This window comes from Ceratotherium simum, chromosome 18, assembly GCF_057802395.1.
Source record: "Ceratotherium simum simum isolate JZ-2026a chromosome 18, ASM5780239v1, whole genome shotgun sequence".
NCBI lineage: Eukaryota > Metazoa > Chordata > Mammalia > Perissodactyla > Rhinocerotidae > Ceratotherium > Ceratotherium simum.
This window is the reverse complement of record NC_141917.1, coordinates 47,279,848-47,296,820: the sequence shown is the minus strand read 5'-3', so window position 1 is coordinate 47,296,820 and position 16,973 is coordinate 47,279,848. Positions and strand designations below refer to the sequence as shown.

The 16,973-nt window shown below is 36.9% G+C and overlaps 1 protein-coding gene across 3 annotated transcripts in view; it reads right to left on the bottom strand.

The window, feature by feature from the left end:
* The window catches only part of NDUFAF2 (NADH:ubiquinone oxidoreductase complex assembly factor 2), a 164,178-nt gene that overhangs the window by 61,037 nt on the left and 86,168 nt on the right, over positions 1 to 16,973 (bottom strand). For all 3 annotated transcript variants that reach the window (XM_087443307.1, XM_087443308.1, XM_004422858.3), the window contains exon 2: positions 10,714 to 10,803. In XM_087443307.1, coding sequence (XP_087299433.1) covers positions 10,714 to 10,803 — 90 coding nt within the window. The remainder of the gene's footprint in view (positions 1 to 10,713; positions 10,804 to 16,973) is intronic.

The window sequence follows — 16,973 nt, the reverse complement described above, 5'->3', positions numbered from 1 at the left end:
CCCAACAGACACATGAAAAGATGTTCAAAATCATTAACTATCAGGGAAATGTAAATCATAACTACAATGAGATATCACCTCACGCCCGTCAGAATGGCTATAATTAACAAGACAGGAAACAACATGTGTTGGAGAGGATGTGGAGAGAAGGGAACTCTCATACACTGCTGGTGGGAGTGCAAACTGGTGCAGCCACTATGGAAAACAGTATGGAGATTCCTCAAAAAATCGAGGATAGAACTACCATATGATCCAGCTATTCCACTGCTGGGTATTTATCCAAAGAACTTGAAAACAGCAATGCGTAAAGATACATGCACCCCTGTGTTCCTTGCAGCGTTATTCACAATAGCCAAGACTTGGAAGCAATCTAAGTGCCCATCAGGGGACGAATGGATAAACAAGATGTGGTATATATACACAATGGAATACTACTCAGCCATAAGAAACGATGAAATCCAGCCATTTGTGACAACATGGATGGACACTGAGGGTATTATGCAAAGTGAAATAAGTCAGAGGGAGAAGGTCAAATACCGTATGATTTCCTTCATTAAGTAGTAGACAACAACAACAATAAACAAACACATAGAGACAGAGATTGGATTGGTGGTTACCAGAGGGGAAGGGGAGAGGGAGGAGGGCGAAAGGGATAATTCGGCACATGTGTGTGGTGATGGGTTGTAATTAGTATTTGGGTGGTGAACATGATGTAATCTATGCAGCAATAGACGTATAATGATGTACACCTGAAATTTATACAATGTTATAAACCAATGTTACTGCAATAAACAAAAAATTAAAAAAAAAAAAAGAGGAAAAAAAAATCATAAAAGCAGGAAGTATAACAACGATTGCCAGGAGCTGGGAGGAGGGAAGAATGGGGAGTTATTGTTTAAGAGGTATAGAGTTTCAGTTTTACAAGATGAAAAGAGTCATGGGGATGGATTGTGGTGATGGCTGCACAACACTGTGAATATATTTAATCCCACTGAACTGTATACTTAAAATGGATAAGATGGTAAATTTTATGCTATGTATATTTTATTTTATTTTATTTATTTTATTTTTTTATTTTTTAAGATTTTATTTATTTTATTTTTCCCCCCAAAGCCCCAGTGGATAGTTGTGTGTCGTAGCTGCACATCCTTCTAGTTGCTGTATGTGGGACTCGGCCTCAGGATGAACGGAGAAGTGGTGCCTCGATGCGCACCCGGGATCCGAACCCGGGCCACCAGCATCGCAGCGCGCGCACTTAACCACCAAGCCACAGGGCCGGCCCGCTATGTATATTTTAACACAATAAAAAATAGTGCTGGAAAAATTGGATATCCATATAAAAAATGAAATTGACTGATAGCCACAGCATATACAAAAATTAATTCAAAATAGACCACTGACATAAATATAAAACCCCAAACTATAAAACTTCTAGAAAAAAATCACAGGAGAAAATATTCATGACCTTGAGTTAGGCAAAAATTTCTTACATACAACACCAAAAGCATGATACATAAAAGAAAAAATGATAAATTGGACTTCATTAAAATTAAGAATCTGTGCTCTTCAAGAGGCAATATCAAGATAATGAAAAGACAAGCCACAGACTGGGAAAAAAATATTTGCAAATGACATATATATGCTAAAGGACTTGTATCGAGGATATACAAGGAATTTTCAAAACTAAACAATTAGGGAAAAAACCCAACCAAATAAAATATATCTGAGCAAAAAGATAAGAAGAGATATTGCACCAAAGAAGATATACAGATGACAAATAAGGTCATGAAAAAGATGATCAGTATCATTAGTCATTAGAGAAATAAAAATTAAAACCACAATAAGACACTACAACACACCTATTAGAATGGCTCAAATCCAACGACACTGACAACACCGAGGGCTAGTGAAGGTGAAAAGCAACTGTAACTCTCATACACTACTAATGGGAATGCTAAATGGTACAGTCATGCTGTAAAACAGTTTGGCAGTTTAAGTCAAATCTATTCTTACCATATGACCTAGAAATCCCACCTCAAGGTATTTATCTGAAACAAATGAAAATTTATGTTCATCAATTTGTACCTGAATATGCACGTGAATTTATATTGTGGCTCCACTTACAATTGCTATAAAGTATAAATTACCTAAATGTCTTTCAGCTCGTGAATGGATAAACAAACTGGTAGATCAACATTATAGAATTCTACTCAGCAATAAATAGGAATAAACTACTGATTCACGCAAGCACACAAATGAATCTCAATAAAGCTAAGTGAAACAAAGTTGCCTTCTGCTTTCAGCCAAGATGGAGCAACAGGGACAAATTATATGAAATGACAATTTCCAAGAGAGTGGACATCGAGTAACGAATACAGTGGTCCCTGAGAATGTTAAACAAACAAAGGTTACCCTTACAATTGCCTCAGCTTACTGCTTTGAGAGTTTCTAGGCTGTGGCACAGAGCGAAGATCCAGCCAAAACCCACCATACTACCTAAGCTATGGAGATGGAGCTGGCAGTCTAGGGAGACCAAGATGACTCAAATTCACTGGACAGCCTACCAGACAGAAGACAGCTACACAGAGAGCAAACTCTAGAGATTAGCAGAAGGCCCCTATCAAGTATTCAGCAGAGAACTAACCAGGAACTCCTGAGGCCAGGAAGAGAACCACTCAAAAGGATCAGAAGGAATAGTACTCAGGTACACAGGAGGAAGAGTAAAGTCAATTCCCAGCACCCAGAGTGGAAAACCTCATGAGTCACAGGGCAGAGTAGAGTACTCAGACATGACTTGTACCAATAGTGAAGAATTACTAGTCCTAGAATAAATTCTACCCTAGTCCCACCTAACAAATCTTAAAAGCAAGCCCTGGAAACATCACACTGTTTCCAAGTAACTTAACTGTGTCTCAGAAGTGTGTTCTGAGACACAGTTATATAGAGGAATACAAGAATATATAGAGGAATACAAAAATATCCAGTATCCAACTGGGCAAAAATTCAAAATGTCTGACATCCAATCAGAAATTGCCAAGGAGACAAAGAAGCAGGAAAATACTTCCCATACCGAGGAGAAAAAAATCAACTAACCAAAACCAAGTGAAAACAGACACAGATGGTAGAATTAGCAGACAAGAACATTAAAACCATTATAACTGCACTCCATATGTTCAAAAAGCTAGAGGGAAGACTGAACATGTTAAGTAGAGACCTGGAAGATACAAAACAGACCCATATCAAACTTGTAGACATGAAAACTACAAAGTCTAAAATGAAAAATACTTTGGAGGGATGAACAGGAATTTGACATTGTAAAAGAAAAGATTAGTGAACGTGAAGATACAGCAAGAGAAACTATACAAAATGAAACTCAAAGAGAAACAAGTCTCCACAAATGAACAGAGCATCTGTGAGCTGTAAGAACTTCAAGCAGCCTAAAATGGAGAATGGAGTCCCCAAAAGAGAGGACAGAAAGGAACACAGAAAAAAATATTTGAAGAATAACGGCCAAAATGTTTCTAAATTTGATGGAAATCAGAAATTCACAGGTCTAAGAAACGTCAAACACAAGAGACTACATCATAATCAAACTGCCCAAAACCAGTTAAAAAAAACAACTCTAAAACAGCCAGAGGAAAAAATACACATTACATTGAGAGGGATAAAGACAAGCATAACAACAGATGTCTCACAGAAACCATGTAAGGTAGAATATCTTTAAACTACTGAAAGGAAAAAAACTATTAATCTAGAATACTATACCCAGAGAAATATTTTTAAAATATCTTTAAAAATATATTTCAGACATATAAAACCCAAAAGAATTCAACACCAGCAGACTCACACTTAAAGAAATGTTAAAGGAAGCCTTAGAGACTGAAGGAAATCATCCCAGATGGAAATCTTGATCTACAGAAAGGAATAAAGAGCATTAGAAATGGTAACAATACAGATAAATATGTCATATTTTCCTTATTAATTAAATCTCTCAAGTTCACTGTTTAAATAAAAATAATGATGTAGTGTGTAGTTTGTAACACGTAGGACTAAAATATATGACAATAATAATAGAAATGCTAGAAGGAAAAAATGATGGTATACTTTTGTAAGGTTCTTGTACTCTATATGAAGTGGAATGATCATATAAAGAAAGACTGATATGTTGAAGATGTAGTCTATCAAACCTAAAGCAACCACTAAAATAACAAAACAAAGACATATAGCTGATAAGCAACAAAAGGAAAGAAAACTGAATCATAAACAATACTCAATACTAACATATTAGTTTGTTAGGGCTACCATATCAAAATACCGCAGACTGAGTGGTTTAAACAACAGAAATTTATTTTTTCACAATTCTGGAAGCTAGAAGTCTGAGATCAAGGTGTTGGCAAGGTTGGCTTCTTCTGAGGCCTGATTCCTCAGCTTGTAGATGGCCGTCTTCTCCCTGTCTTCACATGGTCTTCCCTCTGTACACGTCTGTGTCCTAATCTCCTCTTCTTATAAGGACACCAGTCATACTGAATAAAGACCCATGCTAACAACCTCATTTTAACTGAATTACCTCTTTAAAGGGCCTGTCTCTAAATACAGTCTGAGGTTCTGGGGGTTAAGATTTCAACATAGAATTTGGGGGGACATAATTCAGCCATAACAACTAGGAATAAGAGAGGTAACATCACTACAGATTCTCAAGATATTAGAAGGATAATAACGGGGGCCAGCCTGGTGGTGTAGTAGTTAAGTTCGCATGCTCCACTTCGGCAGCCTGGTGCTTGTGGGTTCGGATCCCAGGCGCGGACCGATGCATCACTTGTCAGGCCATGCTGTGGCGGCATCACATATAAAGTAGAGGAAGATGGGCACGGATGTTAGCCTAGGGCCAATCTTCCTCAGGAAAAAGAGGAGGACTGGCAATGGATGTTAGCTCAGAGCTAATCTTCCTCATGAAAAAAAAAAAAAGGATAATAAGGGAATATTACAGTCAGTTTTATGCCAAAAAATTTGGAAATTTAGATGAAACAGATTCTTTAAAAGACACAACCTACCAAAGGTCACTCAAGAAGAAACAGATAACCTGAATATCCTAAATTTAATACAGAAATTCAATTTTTAGTTAAAACTCCAGGCCCAGATAGCTTCACTGGTAAAGTCTACCAAATATTTAAAGAAGTAATATTAACTCTACACAAACTCTTACAGAATATTGGAGGAATATGTCCAAACTCATTTCATGAGATGAGCATTACCCTAACACTAAAACTAAGCAAAAACATTACAAGAAAAAAAGAATTACTAACCAGTATCTCTCTAGAACACAGATGTAAAAATTCTAAACAAAATTGTAAATAACCCAATCAATGAGTAATACATCAGGAACAAGGCAAGAATGTCCATTCTTACCTCTTGTATTCAACAGTATACTGGAGGTGCTAGGCAAGATTAAAAAAAATTAAAGGCATCCAGGTTAGAAACAAAGAAGTAAAATATCTTTATTCACAGATAACATGATCTTCTATGTAGAAAATCTGATGGTGGGGCCGGCCCCGTGGCTTGGCGGTTAAGTGTGCACGCTCCGCTGCTGGCGGCCCGGGTTCGGATCCTGGGGGCGCACCGACGCACCGCTTCTCCGGCCATGCTGAGACCGCGTCCCACATACAGCAACTAGAAGGATGTGCAACTACGACATACAACTATCTACTGGGGCTTGGGGGGGGGGGGGATAAATAAAAATAAAATCTTAAAAAAAAAAAAAAGAAAATCTGATGGAATTGACAAAAAAGCTAGTATAATTAATAACTGAGTTTCGCAAAGTCACAGGATACAAGATCAATGTACAAAAACTTACTGCATATTAATACAATAGCAACAAACAGAAATTAAAATTCAAAAAACATCATTTACAATAGCATCAAAAATATGAAATACTTAAAAGATGTCCAATATCTGTACAATAAAAACTACAAACTTTGATGAGAGAAATTAAAGAAGGCCTAAATTAAATGAAGAGATACACAATGTCCAGGGGTCAGAAGATCCTTATTGTTAATATGTCAGTTCTTTGCAAAGTGATCTATAGATTCAACATAATCCCAATCAAAGTTCCAGAAGGCATTTCTGTAGAAATTAACAAGATGCTTCTAAAAACGCTATGAAAATGCAAAGGACCTAGGATAGCTAAAACAACTTTGAAAAAAAATAACGAACTTGGAGCACTAACAGTCCCTGATATCCAGACATACAAAGCTACAGTTATATAGGAACTGAGGCTCTCAGTCAAATAGCCAGGAAGGATCTAAAGCTAGGCAATAGCCATTTGAGTGAGCTTGGAAGTAAATCTTCTATGGCCTGACAATAGCCATGGTGAATGAGTCTCAAAGTGGATGATCCCTGAGAAGAGCCTTGAGATGCCTGCAGCCCAGGCCAACAACTTAACTGCAGCCTTGTGAGAGACCCTGAGCCAGGAGACCCACCTAAGCCATGCCTAGATTCCTGACCAATGGAAACTGTGAGATAATAAATGTTTGTTGTTTTAGGCCTCTAATTTTTGGGGTAATTTGTTATGTAGCAATAAATAACCAATACATGTATCTATCCTATCATCTGATGAAGGATATCACCATCAATTCTCAGCCAAGCAATCTGGTTGAACAGAATGTCCAGAGACTCTGGGTTGGAGCATATGTTGATTAGAGACACTTCTAAAGTCATCTAATCACAGAACATTAGAGATATACAGAGCCTTAAGGATACTGAACCCAGCCTTTTAATTTTAGATGAAAAACAGAGAGGTAAATCGATTTTCCCAAAATGGCCAAGGTAGTAAATGGCCACTGCAGGACCTGAACGTAACCTAGGTCTTCCGATGCTGGGACAAGGATAGTATCATGCCTGTCCATTATTTTATGAAACTTATTTTTAAAATTCTTGGTGGGGAGTTCCTGTGGTCTGAGAAAAACATATTAAACAGTTGTTAATAATACTAAAGCAATAAAAGTGCATATGACATTTTATACTGAGATGTTCATTAGTAATTAACTGTGTTAATGATAGACACGTATGGCTAATGTATCTAAAAAGTAATTTTTACCTGATTTTATACTGAAGTTTTAGTCTTACATTTTAATGAGTACATGTGATAAGTAAAGCTTAACCTTCCCTGAAAAAGAAATACTGGAGCAAGGCCGTTCTGTCTCTTCCCACTATATTCTACTTTGCATATATTTTAGCGTTTTCACCAATAATGCTATTATTGTTAACACTAAATAAGCTTAAACTTACCAAAAACAACAAAAAAGGAACAAAAATGGAAGATAAAATGTCACCTGAATTATAGAGATACAACTATTGGGAGGCTCTATACATAAAGGATTACAAATCATGCCATGGATTAAACTTAAAAAGTTCACTGAGACTTTATAAGATTGTTCAGTAGCTAGTACTACACTATCTCCCATAGGTAAATCTTTGTCTGAGTGTTCTATAAGTTTGGAAGAAAATGCTCTGGTGTGTTGTTCCATGTCTCTCTTTTAAAATAGCCTATTTTCAGCAAGTCAGCAAAGTCCCCAAAAGGTCTCTTCCTTATGTACTTTTCAATTTAAAATGCATTTACTCAACAAATATTGATTGAACTTGCACTTATTTTAAGTGTTAAGCTAGGCCCTGAGAATACAATGACGAACGAGGAAAAGACCCTACCCTAAAATATCTTCAAGTCTAGGGAAAGCAGGTAGATAAATAAACAGGGACTATCCTACAGTTTGCTAAGTGTTATGTTTTGAGGGAGGCACAAAGTGAGATGAAAAACAAAAAAAAGGGAACATCCCATTTAGCACTAGGGGGTGAGGGGTTGGGTCAGAAAAGACTTCCAAAGGAATCAATGTCTACTCTCAAACTTGAAGGATAAGTAGGAGTTAGCCAGGTTACTGATGAGGTAGGCAATATAATCTAATATTAAGAGTAAAGACTGTGGGGCCGGCCCTGTGGGTTGGTGGTTAAGTGCGTGCGCTGTGATGCTGGTGGCCCGGGTTCGGATCCCGGGTGCGCATCGAGGCACCACTTCTCCGTCCATCCTGAGGCCGAGTCCCACATACAGCAACTAGAAGGATGTGCAGCTATGACATACAACTATCTACTGGGGCTTTGGGGGGGAAAAATAAATAAATAAAATCTTTAAAAAAAAAAAAAATAGAGTAAAGACTGTGGAGACAGATAATTTGGGTTTAAGTCTTGGCTGTAGCTGCTGTTTGTACTTAGGAAGTTATTTAACCTCTCAGTGCTTCATTTGGAGGAATCAAAAGGGAATTTACACAAGTTCTCACCACCACATCCACCTATCTACCTGCATCTATGTCCATACACTCTACTTTTCTGCTATTGCTACTGATGAACTTTCCATGCTCTTGTCAAAGGCCAGCTCTTCCCCATGTGTCCAAGATCCTGTCCCACCTTGCCTTCTCAAGGATGTCCTCTCTCTCGAATCATTAATGCTTCCTTTTTGACTAGATCTTTCCCATCACTATTACAAAACTCAGTTACTTCTCCTGTCTTTAAAACAAAACAAAACATAAAATTCCTCGCTTGCTTCCACTTCCTTTCCAGGTACTACCTAAATCTTCTCTTTTCTTTTATAGATAAACTCCTCATATGCATTGCCTATACTCATTCTCTCTTGCCATTCTTTTTTCTACCAGTTTTGTTCCTAACACTCTACATAACTATTTCTATTAAGATCACTGACTTACTGTTCTTAATGCAAAGAGTTAATTCTCACTCCTCATTTGACATGGTCGATCACTTCTTCCTCCTCCACATTTGGCTTTCAGCACATGACACTTTTCTTTTCCTTGCCTACTTTTCTGGCTGCTCCTTTTTTGTCTTCATTGTCTCTAAACCTTGGAGTAGCCTAGGGGTCAGTCTTTGAACTTCTCATTTTCTATTTACACTCATTCCCTTTATGATCTCATCTAGTCTCCCAGCTCTAAATACCATTTATTTGCTGGCAACTCCAAATTTTATCTCCAGTCCAAACCTTTCCACTAAATTCTTGGCTTATATACAACTTAATCTCTCTACTTGGATGTCTAATAGGCATTTCAAACTTAACTTTTCCAAAATCGACCTCACTTTCCCCCCAAATTTGCTCCTCCCAGAGGCTTGCCCCTCTCAGTCAACAGCAACTCCATTTTTCCAGGTGAGGCCAAAAAGTTTAAAAGTCATCACTGACTGCTCTCTTTCTCTCACATCCCACATTCAATCTGTCAGCAATCCCATCGGCTCTACTTTTAAAATAGATCCAGAATGCAACTACTTCTTTCCACGTCCACTGTTACTCTGGGCCAAGTCACAATTATCCCTGGCTTGAATTATTACAAAGCCTTCTGTCTCCATATTTTGCCTATGCCCCCCTCAGTATCTTTACAATGCAGCAGCCAGAGTGATCCTGTTAAATCTAACTCAAGGCATATGACTACTTTTTTCAAAACCTTCCAGCGGCTTCCAATCTCAGCCAGAGTAAAAGCCGGAGTCCTTACAATGGCCTACACGGCCCTATAAGATTGAGCACCCTGTTACTTTCCTAACCTCATATCCTGTTACTTTCCCTCTGGCTCTGTTCAAGACACACTGGCTTCCTTGCTATTCCTGAAACACTTGAGCATGTGCCTGCCTCAGGGCTTTTGCACTTGCTCTCCAGGAACACTCCTCTGGTAGTTACCTGCATGGCCAGCTGCTGCTTCTGCTTTTATTTGAAAGTCATCTTCTCAGCAAGGCCTTTTCCGAACACCATTTAAAACTGCAAAACCCTCCCCAACACTCCCTATTCCTTTTCCCTGCTTTATTTTCTGTGGCCATTAACATACCATACAGTTAAATTATTTATCTGGTTTATTGTCTTTCTCCCATCCACTCTCGCACTCCAGAATGTAAGCTCCATGAATGCAGAGGTCTTCAATGGATGTTCAGTAAATAAATGAATGAAAAGGGCACACTGTCTAATACATATTGTGAGAGAATATGCAGCTTGTGGGTACCTGCTACTAATAACTGACAAATATAATATTCATGTGGACCTGAAAATACTTTAGATTCATTTGGTGTTGACATTATTTATTTCAAAAGTTGTTTTCTCTTTCCTTTCCTATATACAGTGCTTTGTGTGTTTGTTTATATTTTAATTTACTTTTTCATGGTATGGAGTTCTTATTTTTTACACTTAATTGACGTGTAACACTGTAAAAATAATTTTAGTTTCAGTGTTTGGTTGATACATTTGTTTTAAGGGTATGCCCCACGGGATACTTAGGCTGAATTACTAGATCAGGACGGAGCCATAAAAAGCATTAGAACTTCATTCTAATTCTCTGAAAAGGCTGAAAAATTAGTCATTACCTATTTGCTTATTTATGACTTGTTTTTTTTATTTCTAAAAACATTTTAATTCTATACTATTATTGGGAAAAAATGATAAAATAGGCTCATTATAAGAAGGTACAAGCATTATTTGAGAATTGCAAATGTAGCTTTATAACACTGCAAAGTCTGTTAAAATAAGAAAGCTCAATTACTCCTCCTAGAAGTTGCCAGTTTATATTCTGTATTTCTTCAAAAAGTCTCTGGAGAATAAACATGTAATTATATATGCTCTCATTGATTTTGTACATAGTTAAACAATTTGCCTTCCAGAAGATACTACTAAAAGCAGAAACTCACCTTCCCATTCTGTTGGGATATCCCCTACTTCATAGTCTACTTCTCTTTTATTTGCTGCTTCCACAATTCTTTTCTCTCGAATAGTTTGTCCTATAAGACAAAAGTGATTATTACATTTTTAAATGAACCCATGACACAGTAGTTACTACAAGTAATATTTTCTCTTTTGATATTGCACACCTCCTCATACGGTAAAAGCATTAACAGGAAAAATAACACTCTAGTTAGAATTAGGTATGTTAGAAAAAGCAATTTCTGTACTGCAGAAATTTTAAATTTCCTACCATAGTATGCAAAATTAATTTTGATAGAATAATAGAGAAAAAGAACTAATTACTCTGTACGGCACTAATGGCTAACAAAAAGAAAAACATTTTAATAATCAAAAGAGTGTTCAACTCCTTCACACTCTGCAGGTATATATATTAGAGGTGCCAATGGCTGCTGCTACTGCCCAAGGCAATAGCTATCCATGGCCCTTACGAAGTACAAGTATGTAATGGATCACAAGACCCTGCTGCCCACCCCCCCCAAAGTACACTAGCAAATCCAGGGGAACCAAGCCATAGATTGAATTCTGTGGCCCATCTGAGTGACTCCCTGTCAAGGGAATCTAAATGAAAAGGGACAAAAACTGGCGAGTTTGGGGTATGGTGCTTCAGGTGTGAGATCAACCTCTGGAGCAGGATGGTAGCAATGCAGAAAATGTGAAAGCAGAGACAGCAGCAAAGAAAAAGGTGGAGAGGGGTCAAGGATGGAATCAGAATGACTGTTGCTTACACTACTCAGTAATAAAAAGTTGATTAGTGGGTATTTTAAGTTCATAAAGAAGGCACAAAACTATTTGCTATTTTCTTTTTTCAGAAAGCCTTGATTATATCCTTCAAAGCAGCTTTGTCAAAATGGTGGTTTCAAAAGATGTTCCTTTGACATTGAACCTTTAGCCTGGGGAAACCAGGTAAGCTTTCTACTTCCCCATAGATAATGTGTGCCTGCCTACTCCATGGAATGTTAGCTGAAACAGAGAAGACAGTGGTGAGTAATGAGGAGAGGAGCACGGCTTAACAATGATCAGACCAGTCAGGGAAAGAAATCTGGGCCTTACAAAACACCACTTTCTCTCCACACTCTTGGGCCAACCTTACATTATGCTAAATAGACTGAGTGACAAAAAGAAACTGACCTTGTTGCCTGCAAATCTCTTTCCTACACTACCTGAAATTCTACTAACTAAAAATTCTTTCATTTGCAGACAAGGAAATTCCTGAGAGTTACTGTACAGGAGAAAGGAATCCACAAAAGTGTAGCCCAAGAAGAGTGAGCGGCTAGTTTTATTTCCTCTGCCTTAGTAATAGTAAGTGAAAGGCTGGGATTTCATAGACAAGCCATCAATGGCCAATAACTCTGAAGTATGGAACCAGGGAATCTCTGCATTTCATTATATCTCATTTAATCAGGTTGATTTAATCCTAATATGGAGGTTTCCCAACTGTTATAACTGGTTTGCTTATCTTATCCAATAAATTTACAGTAGGGAAAAGGATTAGTAGTAAAGTCCCTAGGTTGTAGGGACAAGGGTCAGGATAAAAGGAGCCTATAACAATGACAGCTGCATTACTCTCACAGCAGAGGCTCAATATATGTACCTACATTTTTACTAAAATGCTATTTATAATCACATATATAAACACATCAGAATAAGTTACCATAAATTTAGCATATACTAAAGTATGTTTACATGACAATTTTCAAAATGTTTGAAAGAGTCAAAATAGCTGTGTCTTCATGTAGTTCTTATCTAAATACCAAGATGTATGTTCTGGGCCGGCCCTGTGGCTTGGTGGTTAAGTGCGCGCGCTGCGATGCTGGTGGCCCAGGTTCGGATCCCGGGTGCGCATCAAGGCACCGCTTCTCCGTTCATCCTGAGGCCGAGTCCCACATACAGCAACTGGAAGGATGTGCAGCTACGACATACAACTATCCACTGGGGCTTTGGGGGGAGAAAATAAAATAAATGGAATCTTTAAAAAAAAAAAAAAAAAGATGTATGTTCTTTTAGAATAACAAGTACAGAAAGGAAAACTATCATCTAAAATATGAAATGCTAACAAATGGGCTTCTGAAAGTTGTGTATGTTCTATAAGCTTTTAAATGTACATCAACAAAATTTAGCACATGGGGAGGGGATAGAGAGGTCTACCATTCCCAGTAGCACCCCGCTAAATGCATATATATTACAGGTATATCTATACGTTGTGACACAAAATTTAACTTTTTATTCCTATCCTTAAGTCTATGAATTTCATTTACGGTCTCCTAAAATTTTTAAAAATCAAAAGTCATACTTATTTGCATATATATGGAAAGATAGGAAGAGTAATTCATGAGTTAGGCATTCCTCATTTTATTGCGCTTTGTTTTATTACATTTCGCAAAAACTGCATTTTTTACAAGAACCTCCACCAACAAAAAGATTAGGACTTGCTGAAGGCTCAGGTGATAGTTAGCATTTTTTAGCAATAAAGTATTTTTTAATTAAGGTATGTACGTTGTTTTTTTTGAGACATAATGCTATTACACACTTAACAGACTACAGTATATCGTAAACATAACTTTTACATGCACTGGGAAACCAAAAAATTTGTGTGACTCACTTTATTGCAATATTCGCTTTACTGCAGTGGTCTGGAACTGAACCCATAATATCTCCAAGGTATGCCTTTAACTAATTCCTTGATAACTGCTGAAAAAAAACCTTTGTTTATAAATAGATGGTACACATCTTTAGAAATATGAAATAAGGCCATTAGTTTATTGAATAAATTCTTTGTAATCAGATATAAGTTTTTATTCCCCAAATAAATTGTTTTAAAACTACTCCAGGGCCGGCCCCGTGGCTTAGCGGTTACGTGCATGGCGCTCCGCTGCTGGCGGCCCGGGTTCGGATCCCGGGCGCGCACCGATGCACCGCTTCTCCGGCTATGCTGAGGCCACGTCCCACATACAGCAACTAGAAGGAAGTGCAGCTATGACATACAACCATCTACTGGGGCTTTGGGGGAAAAAATAAATAAAATTAAAAAAAAACACAAAACTACTCCATTCTTTGGAATAAATCCTACTTGTACAATTTTTATGAATTGGGAATGAAATTTATGCCTCCCACTGAGTAAGAAATTATGCAAAAACTGTACACTTACTCATACTAATATGCTTTCATACAGTAGTTGTAAAGGCAATCCTACTTCTCATAGCAAAAAATACTCCATCCTGGTAAATAGAACAAATTTAAGTACCTGTTCAAGTGTCAAAATTTTACGGTCTAATTTACATTTAAAAATTAACTTAATAACAAGAACATTTAATCTATGTATAGGTTTAATAAGTCCTAATACAACAATAAACAATTGACAGTCATGTACTCAATGAGTATTATCAAGTAAAACAATGCATAGGTGTTTTACTTAATATTAAACAACATCAGATTTAATTAAAACACTCAAAAGTTGGAATTCAGGTAGATCATAATGGCTAATGGTATATGAACTTAAAGACTGTAGAAGTAACAATATTATTTCCCAAACTTAAAAAATTTTAAAGCTAGCTGCCTAGGAGGAGAGGATTTCCTATTCCTTTGTTTAGAAATTTTGTTTCTAATTTTGTTTAGAAATTCCTTTGTTTAGAACCCATTTAGTTAAAAAAAGGAAAAAAGACAAGATCCCCAGGTATTGGGTATATGATAGATTTAGGTAAAAGACAGATTTCATCTGTTCTATCGAGCTTCTGGGATAAAGTATGGGAATCCTGGACACAGATATGAAAGGGAGGATCTAGAGCAGAGAGCCCTAAACTTCAGTCATGCAAGTACTAGCTTCGCAGTTTTTGTCGCATCTTATAGTATTATATCCTTAATACTCTTCCTTAATTTGGCTTGCTTCTTTCTTCAATATTCACTTTTACCTTGCCCTAAAAAACACCCATGAAATCACTGACTTATTATACTATTAATATTTAATAGTATTACTATACTATTAATATTTTTTGTTCAAACATACATAAAATAGATAATATCTTAAAAATTTAACAGGTTGTCTTTGTACCACCTGAAGTTATCTTGCAGACTCCACTTGGGAAACCACACTGGTCTATACAGAGAGGCCCAGCAACACATATGGTGATACAGGGCATAGGAACCAACATAACTAGTAAGAAATTCCTGTAGATGGGAAATGGCTGATAAATATCAAAGTCTTGCTTGGATTGTGCTTGCCCTCATTTCATAAAATCTTATGTTATGTACAACAATCTTATGTTAGATTTTAAAGAAGAGGGCAGAGGTCCTAGAATTCTAGAATTCCAGGGGTGACTAGAAGAAAAAAAATTGCTAAAATTTATGGCATATTTACCATATGCCAGACATTGAAAAAAGTTGTAACTCTGTATGGGTGATTTCATTTAAACTTGACAATTCTATGATGTACTATTATTACTTCATTTTATAAATAAAGAGATAGGCGTAAGAGAACTTAACACATTTACTTCAGGTCACACGCTAGCCAACAGGAGTCTGGACTTGAACACAGGTCTTCTAACTCCAGACCCTAGACACTAACTCACTAACCTATGTTGCCAGACTTGAAGACATCTACAAATGTCAGATCTGTAAGTACACCACATGTCAGTTAGTAAAGTACAAGGGCTAAGCTAAAAGCAAAAGTAACTGCCATTTCCCAGAAGATTAAAACATCAAGTCTTTCTCTCCAAAAAAGAAAAACCACTGCCTTTCATTAGGGTATTTCTGGAATGTAGAAAACTCATTTAACATGACAATTCTAATAATCATTTAACTTTCAATAAACATTCACTGAAGAAAATCTGGATATTACAGAAAAGTAAAAGAAGAAATAAAAATCATCCATAACCTCATTACCCAAAAAATCATATTATTAAACTTTACTGAATTTCCTTTTAGTCTTTTATCAATATATAGATTATAAATACACACTTACATATATACATATTTATAGGATTAAAGTAATACATCTGACCCTTTTCCCCCTACTCAGAAAATATGAAGTTTCTCACGTTGTTATTCTATAACTTAAAAAGATTAATATTCAGTTTCCAAACATGTTCTGACATTCTGAGGAAGGAAACTCCTGTATAAGTGTGCATAATAACATTTCTTTTGTTCAATTGTGTTTTAAATGTAAAGAGAAAAATAAAAGAGCTTGCCTCTTTAAAAATAAGCAATAAAGCAAGTTAAAAAAAATTAAAGGAAAATTTATGCCGATTAAGTATCAGGTATGCCATGCAAAGTAAGTTTACAAATTAAGGCACAACTTCAAGATCAGGAAAGGAAGAGGTGAAGTGCAGCGATCCATTTCATATCCTGGTCACCAAAGGAGTTCTCTCTTCTGAGAGACAAAAACCCATCATGGGAAAAAGTCTTCTGGCCTTCCCTCCCACCCTCATCTTTTTTATTTCTGACCTAGAAGAAGAAAGACGAAGCAATACTGGGGAGAGGAAAAATTCCTTGTGGAATTCTCTGAAGTTAACAGGGAGTTACCTTCCAGAGAAAAAGGGTTCATTAAAGATACCAAGCACCACTGGTAGAAGGAGAAAGCCCAGATATTCTCTACTCTCAGATCAAGTTTCTGCAAGAGAATAACCGGAGTATGCCTTATTGAGAGACAAAGAATTGATCAAACACCTGGGACTTGTTGATATTTTAAGCACAATTTTCAGGATGTAGATTTTATGGTCAGTCTTGTGGTATTTTCCCTAAGAATTTAAAATTCATTTATTTTTTGAATAGGCTATATGAGCCCAAGTGTGAAAGTCTCCCTCCCATTTCTGTTTCTTGGCCATTCAGTTATCTTCTCTGGTGCCAAACATGATGATCAATCTCTGAAGTAATCTCCTAGAGATAGCTTATAGATGTACAAGCAAATCTGTTTGTAGGAAAATTTTTCTTTTTAGGACACAAATGGTAGCATATTGACTGTTACAGACTGAATGTTGTGTCCCCCCAAAATGCATATGTTGAAATCCTAATCCCTAGTGTGATGCTATTAGGTGGCAGGGACCTTTGGAAAGTGATTAGGTCATGAGGGTGGAGCCCACATGAATGAGATTAGTGCCCTTATAAAACAGACCCCAGAGAGCTCTCTGCTCTCCACCATGTGATGATACAAGAAGAATACAGCCATCTACAAGCCAGGAAGCAGGTCCTCACTAGACATCAGATCTGCCAGAAC